At 45.8% G+C, this 7,324-nt stretch overlaps 1 protein-coding gene across 1 annotated transcript; it reads right to left on the reverse strand.

Annotated features, from left to right (window-relative positions):
- Positions 1-2,354: 2,354 nt before the first annotated feature.
- Positions 2,355-5,532, reverse strand: LOC124678399 (LRR receptor-like serine/threonine-protein kinase GHR1). The gene is made up of 3 exons (XM_047214297.1): positions 4,956-5,532; positions 3,069-4,679; positions 2,355-2,985 (listed from the first exon to the last, which is right to left on the reverse strand). Exons 1-3 carry the CDS (start codon positions 5,521-5,523, stop codon positions 2,387-2,389), a joined length of 2,778 nt encoding a protein of 925 aa, XP_047070253.1. The 5' UTR covers positions 5,524-5,532; the 3' UTR covers positions 2,355-2,386.
- Between the last annotated feature and the right edge of the window lie 1,792 nt (positions 5,533-7,324).

Below are 7,324 nucleotides of genomic sequence, written 5' to 3' on the forward strand. Positions count from 1 at the left end.
ACATGATTCTTTTTATGAATCATGACCTCAAAATGGTTACTAGCATTTTTTGCTTTAGGGAATCTAAAAATTTGGTTGTTCAATATGCCAAATTATTTAAATGTGAGCACCTTGAGTTTCCAGTTAGGTATTTGGGTATTCTGATTCGCTATATATAGGAGATGTACAAATACCGAGTCAAAACACTTTGAGGAGCGCATGTCGAGGAAAGATTGATACTCATTAATTCATTACTAATGGTACTCTATCTAATATCATTCTTCTAAATGCCAAAAGTTGTCCATAGATATAACTATTTACGGTACCTACATGAGAAAAATGTCGAAATGCCAGTCTATGTTCTTTTGGAAGAGCGACAATGAGAAAAATGAAGTATCACCTAGCAAGATGATATGTGATTTGTCATTGAAAGGATTAGGTTGGTCCTGGTATTCAAAACCTCCATGTTAAGACATAGCCCTCCCGAGTAAATGACTTTTCGAAATTCTTATGTAGGATGGGTATGGCACAACGTCCTTAAAAGAAACTATGTAGGCTCAAAGGTTTTATCCATGGTTTATTAAAAATCAGGAGACTAGTGTTTTTTAGCCGGTCTAACGTCAATGAAGAAACACTTCTTTCACTTTTGATCATTTACCATTATGGACAACTTGGATATTAGTTTCTGTGAGGAAAGTGGATAAAAAATACCAATATCCAGTACGGTATCGCCTGTCACAAGTGGAATACTATCGTTGAGGTAATGGAAGCATCTCCATCTACATAAATGTGGCATTGAGAGGAGATTTAGTCAGGCCTCGACTTGCAACATGCAATGCTCTTCTAGTGTTAACCCTCACGAAGGAAACTGAACCCGCGTGGCCCTTTTCCTAGCGACTCGGGGTGAACCCTAGCAGGCGTCGCCGGGTAGGGTGGGGCAACATCCTCCCATCTGCCATCGCCACCAGCCCTGCCACGGTGGTGGCGGCCCTGCTCCCAAAGGGAGCGGGGAAACTCTGGTCGTTCGTGGCGAACCAAGTCATGAGCCCGCAACCCCTAGAGGCGAAGTGGTGAAGACTGCGATGATCGCTCGAGAAGCCTCGTGGTTGGCCCTGGAGGTTGCCTGCTCCGGTCGGTGGTGCGCTTAGCACACGCACAGAATCCTCATTATGGCGGGACTGGTTGTTGTCCACAAATAAGTGTAACTAGCCTATGTTCTAAGTTAAACTTAATAAATTTTGACCAACTTTATAGAATCTGTAGCAACATATATTACACTAAATTAGTATCACTAGGTTCGTTCTGAAATGTAGCTACATAATATTTTGATTAGATGCCATACATGTTGCTACATCTATCTACAAAATTGTTCAAATTTAAAAAAGTTGACTTAGCCCAAACTTAAGGCCTGTTTGGTTCCTAGCCACACTTTGTTAAGCCTAAGTTTGGCAAGTGTGGCAGCAACAAAAAGTGTGGCTAAGAAATTAGAAGCCACAAAGTGTGGCAAAAATTGGCAAATATTTCACTCTATGACAGGTGGACCATATATAGGATAAAGTGTGGCAATTTAAATTGTGACAAGAACAAAACACATACCAAACGGCAAAAGTTTAGCTTGGCAGATCATGACAGGGAACTAAACACCCTCGTACATATACATTCATTTGTGAACGGAGGGATGTGTAAACACCTGTGGTTTCTATGGAAGAATCCGACATAAAAGTATAGATAGTGAAATAAGAGCCATATGCATCAATTGATGCAGAGGCTGGAGCAGGTTCCCATTTCGAAAAGAAAAGAAAAAAGTGTAGATGGAAGAAGCGGGAACTGGACGGCGAGGCCGAATATACCCCAGGGGAGAGCCAGGCTTAAAATTGTAGAAGAAGCGCACTGTGTATATGCTTAACTTTGAACGAAGCACACGCATTCTACATCCATCATGGCTCGTTGGGTCAGGCTTAGGGAGGAGGGGAGAGCAAAGCATAAAAGTAAGAGTCTGTTGCAAGTTATGGTTAGCATGTCCCATGTCTTTTTCCTTCAGCTTCTGGGATAGAGTAAAGCGTGGAGCATCCACTTGTACATACTCGCTGTTCGATTGTATAATCATGCAGCTATTAAAGAAGACCATATCACTACAACCTTTTTATTTCCTATCAGATGTCCAAAATCACAATGCACAAACATATTCTCAGTCATCTCATCTAGTGCTGCCTAGAATTGTGAACTAACTACAAGAAATGAATGAACGCCTCCCAGGAAGACGAACCCAACCAATGAAATGCTGAAAAGAGAACACTACACACAACGCCAAAAAAATAACCCTAGCAACTATCAACTATATCCTCTCTCCAGGGTTCCGACAAACTGACGTAAGTACGAGATGTACGCTACCAAGGACTCTCCGTCGTCACGACGAGGACAGGGACGAAAGGTCCTCGAACACCGTCCGTATCTCCGGCCTCTCCGCTGCGGAGCGGATACAACGGATGGCGATGTGCAGCATGTCCTCCAGCATGTTAGGGGTGCCTCCTCCTCCCGAGGTTTCGGCTTCGACAATGCGCCTGTCGAAGCACTCTGAAGCACGTTCCTCCCTTGCCAGCATCCTCACCCAGTCCGTCAAGTCGACCGCACCATCGTTCATGCAAATAATCTCCCCTGCTATCCTCCCTGTCAGAAGCTCAAGTAGGATGACGCCAAAGGCGTACACGTCGCTCTTCAGAGATGGGCACGGCTTGCTGGTGCTTGCAAACTCAGGAGGGGAGTAGCCAAGAGCCCCTGCATTCAGGACCTGTTCGGCCATGCCGATGGGAGTCATCAGCCTGTGAAGGCTGTAGTCAATTACCAGGGCAGATGGACTTGAATTCTGAATCAAGACGTTTGAGGACTTGAGGTTGCCATGTGGGATCACCCGCTCATTGTGCAGGTAATCTAGACAGCCAGCAATGTTGATTGCGATATCAAGCCGCTGGCTCACCGCCAGAGGTTCAAGATTCCGCTCTTCAATCTCTGAAAGATAACGAAAGCATGCATCAGAATATATACAGATCGACTGCCGCAAGAATTTGACTGAGAGAGCTAAGAAATATTACCGGACAAGTAGGTAGACAGAGATGTGGCATCTACATAGTCTGATATGATGATCCTCTCATGCTCTTTGGGACCCCAGTAGTAGCCTCGCAGTGAGACTAGACTGGGATGTTTGACGCTACCGAGCTTTTTTATTTCACGGGAGAACTCTTTCTTGCTTTTAGCGAAGCCCTCCCTCAGCCACTTCACAGTAAGGACATACCCATTGTCAAGAGTAGCCTTGTACGATGTCCCATGACAGCTCCTGCCAATGATCTCTGCTGGAGCGCGAGAGAGCTCTTCAGCCGTAAACAACACAGAATTATCAAAAAGATGTAAATCCCCAACCAGTTTGTCAGGAGAGTGCACTCTCAGGATGGAGTGGTGATGGTGCGCGCCGGCATCAGGAGGTGATGATATCAATGCAGGCATCGAAGACTGCTTGCTATCTTTAAGGGTGGCAATACTGTCAGTTGGCTGATCCACCTCTTGTGTTTCATGCTGTCTTTCCAGGCCACTGCCAGGCAAGGGAACACCTCCATACTCTGTGGATGGCGATGATCCTAACGACACATCGCGTGTTTCCGAACTTGGAGTTTCTGCACGTCTGTGAGCATCTTGTCCTTGGGTTACAGGATGCTTACTTTCACCCTTGCCCTTTTCACTACTCTTCCAGCTAGAGATCTTCCAATGGATAAGGAAAAGCACAATGATCCCAGTAACAAAGACCACAACACATACAATCAATGCAATTAGAATTCCACGCTTCATACCGTGTTTCTTCCCACCTGACTCGCCATTTCGTGATCCAGAGTGGGGAAGAACGAGTAGTTCATTCCCTGGATGGAAAGATGAATCAGGAAATTTCTGCAAATTGCTCGGAACGGAGCCAGACAAGCTGTTGTAGGATACATTGAACTCTACGAGATCGTCCGGGAGGCCATCAGGTATGCTACCGTCAAAATGATTGCTTGACAAGTCAATGTACATCAAATGTTTCAGCTTGGTGATTGATGTTGGGATTTTCCCAGTGAAGTTGTTCAGACAGAGGTCCAGCAACGCCAATCCACTCAAACCACCAATGCCTGAAGGCAGAGAGCCACTAAAAGAATTATTTGAAAGATCAACAGACGAGAGGTTTGAAGTTTGTACAGGAAGAACCGACAGGTCTATAGAAGTTGAGTTGCTGGTTACAGAATTGGAAAGAGGAAGAGTCCCTGTGAAACTATTTCCTGAAAGATTTAGATAGGTCAGTTTAACTGCCGTAAACAGATTTTTAGGTAAAGGTCCATGCAGCTGATTGAGGCTAAGGTCAATGGAAATCAGCTCGGGATACGTTCCAAGAACAGTTGGCAGTTCTCCTGCTAGCAAGTTGTTGGAAACCCTCAATGAAGTCAGCCTCAGGAACTGGGTACTCTCATCTGGCCAAGTTCCTGTCAACCTATTTGAGCTCAAATCAATCGTCTCAACATAATCTCCCCATGTCCGGACAACTGACAGGTTGCCTGAAAGCATGTTTCCACTCAAATCAACGACAGAACAGCTCCCAAATGTGATTGGTAAAGTTCCCTGAAGGCTATTAGATGACAGATTCAGGTACTTCAGATTCACTGAGGTTACACGTCTAACTGGACCTGTGTAACACAACAGGGTTTAGATGAAATCAGAGGCAATCAACGTCATGGCTGTAAAGTGCAATACATTAGAATGTACAAACAAGAGGTACAAAAACATTGTATAAAATCAGTGTCAAAGTGGTTGTTGTGGCAACGGAAGAAATGTGTTTGACAGATGCATTGTTTGCGTGTGTGACTATCACACTAGAATATATTGTTCAAGCATCAGAGAAATGCAATAGAGGAAACCATGAGTTAAACAGTAAGGAACTAAGAGTAGGAAAACAAATTTACCTGTAAGCTGGTTGCAGCTAAGGTCAAGTTCAGTGAGCACCATGGAGGTCTCCCGAAATAGCGCTTCTGGAATGGACCCAGAGAAATTATTCTTCTGCAGGCGCAACACCTTGAGGGAAATCATGAAGTTAAACGACGGTACATTGCCAGTAAGGGCATTGTAACTTGCGTCGAACACCTCCAGGCTGTCGAACAACGGCGTTGGATCGCTCGCAAATACTGCCCCTGACAGCAAATTATGGCTAACATTCAGGTACTGCAGTGTGCTGGCCACAGATGAGTTATCAGATATCGATGCCAGGGAGCCCGAGAACTGATTGCAGCTGAAATCAACGTGGACTGGGCTCTGCAACTGTGCAAATATGTCATCCAGTTTGCCAACGAAGCCGTTGCCACGGAGATCCAAGTACTTCAACTTTCTCAAGTTTCTGAAACCTGACGGCAATGCACCACCAAAACTATTGTTGGACAGATCCAGATGCTGCAACGAAGCCATAGACCCCAATTCACGGGGCAGGAGCCCTTCCAATTTGTTGTTGGACAGCGACAAGTTCTGAAGCATCGACATTCTTGCGAGCACCGACAAGCTGGCATTCCCCACAAGCCCAATGCCATCGAACGCAATGGAAAGGATCTTGCCGCTGCTGCACTGCACGCCGTGCCAGTCGACGGGGCACCCATCGGAATCCGACGAACTGGTCGGGTTCCAAGGAGCGACCTGGCGGCGGGACGGGTCTTGCCGGATGCCTCGGCCGAACTCCATCAGCGCCTCCATGTCTGAACCAGCCACGGCGACGGTGGCTGCAAACGCAGCCGCCCAAATGGAGAGGCACAAGATGATGAGCCGCATTGCAAGATCCAACCTCGAATGCAGACTTGGTAGGTAGGGTTTATAAAACCGAGAGATAAGAGAGAGAAAAATTAAAGATGGAAATTTTGGGGATTTCGACGACAGAACGCGGAGTGGGAGGTGGGGGGATGGGGTCAAGAATGGAGAAACGGAAATTGCCAGCAAATGAACGCGCTGAGGCCAAGAACTGGGGAAAATTCCAAGGCTGATGCACGGGGAAGGCCAAAATCAGTGCAGACGTGAGCTGTCGAGTTTGGTGTTCAGACTCCAGCAGCCGACAAAAGCATCGAAGTGCCAAACCGAGGCCAAGAACTCGGCAATGTGGCCAAGAACAGGGGCGAATGCAGAGATAGGCCTCGGAAAACCAAATCCATCCAAATTAAAGCGGCGTAATTGCTCAGGGAATCGAGAAATGGCCGCAGCAGATGCCTAAAATCTTGGGGTTTCCCGACTTCGCCGCAGGCGTCCAGGCGGGATGAAATCCTGTTATCCAAACCGAAGGAAACAAATTAATCAAGACGCCGACTTGGAGAGGGAGCGGAGTCGATATTAGCTCATGGAGTGAGGGTAAGCGGCGCACCTTAACTCCCGCCGACGTTTCGTGAAGGAATTGTTATGATATGGCGTCTGATCCCCTACAGAATGTAGCCTCTTCCTGCTGGAGCAAGAAGAGGAGACCGAGCAAAGGGAGAGCTCATGGCCTTGCCCAGTTGCCCCTGCTTCGGATTGTGCGAGTGAATGGAGCTGGGAAGATGCCAGTGAGAGTGTGTAGGGACTGTCGAGTGGAGTACAGAGAGAGAACAAGAGAGAGAGGGGGCAGGTGAAAAGAAAAAAGAAAAAGAAAAAAGTCTCCAGTGACATTGCATTCCTTTACGCAGGACGGCAGGAAGGACTGGAAGAGAGGCACATTTCACACTGACATTGTCAACTCAAAAGGGTGTCCGTGCAAAAAAAAAGGACTGGAATTACTTTAGAGAAAAGCTTCTGAAAAAGCAGAACTAAAACAAGGCATGGCTTTCCCTCACAGATCACAAAGTTACCAGCACACACGGATAGAAAAGCAACCGAATCTTTTCAGTCACAACGAGCTCACTCACTCTTATCCGAGAAATCTTGATGATGCTACTCCCAATTTCTAGCACACTAGTGCTAGTATGTTTTCGAATTTGCTGTTGCATCACATGGGTTGCACCTACAAATGTTGAGATCTCAAGGCTACTGTTTGGGGCCGATAGGATCATAGGAAGATAAAATTTAGTTACTCCCTTCGTCCCTAAAACAGCTGCTTAATTTTATTTAGATACAAAAGTATATAAATATATTTTAGTTATAAATATATCCAAATCTATTAAAAGTTGAGCAGTTTTTTTTAGCCGAAGGGAGTACTAACTTTAGTTCAAAATAATTGCCAAAAATAAATATGTCTAGACATGTAGATGCATTCTTTTTTTTTTTTTGCCACCTTAGGTAGATGTCGTCAGCTAGGAAGTAGTTGTAGTTGTAACTCGGCCGTTTGCTA

The sequence above is a fragment of the Lolium rigidum genome, chromosome 7 (assembly GCF_022539505.1).
Source record: "Lolium rigidum isolate FL_2022 chromosome 7, APGP_CSIRO_Lrig_0.1, whole genome shotgun sequence".
NCBI classification, from domain to species: domain Eukaryota; kingdom Viridiplantae; phylum Streptophyta; class Magnoliopsida; order Poales; family Poaceae; genus Lolium; species Lolium rigidum.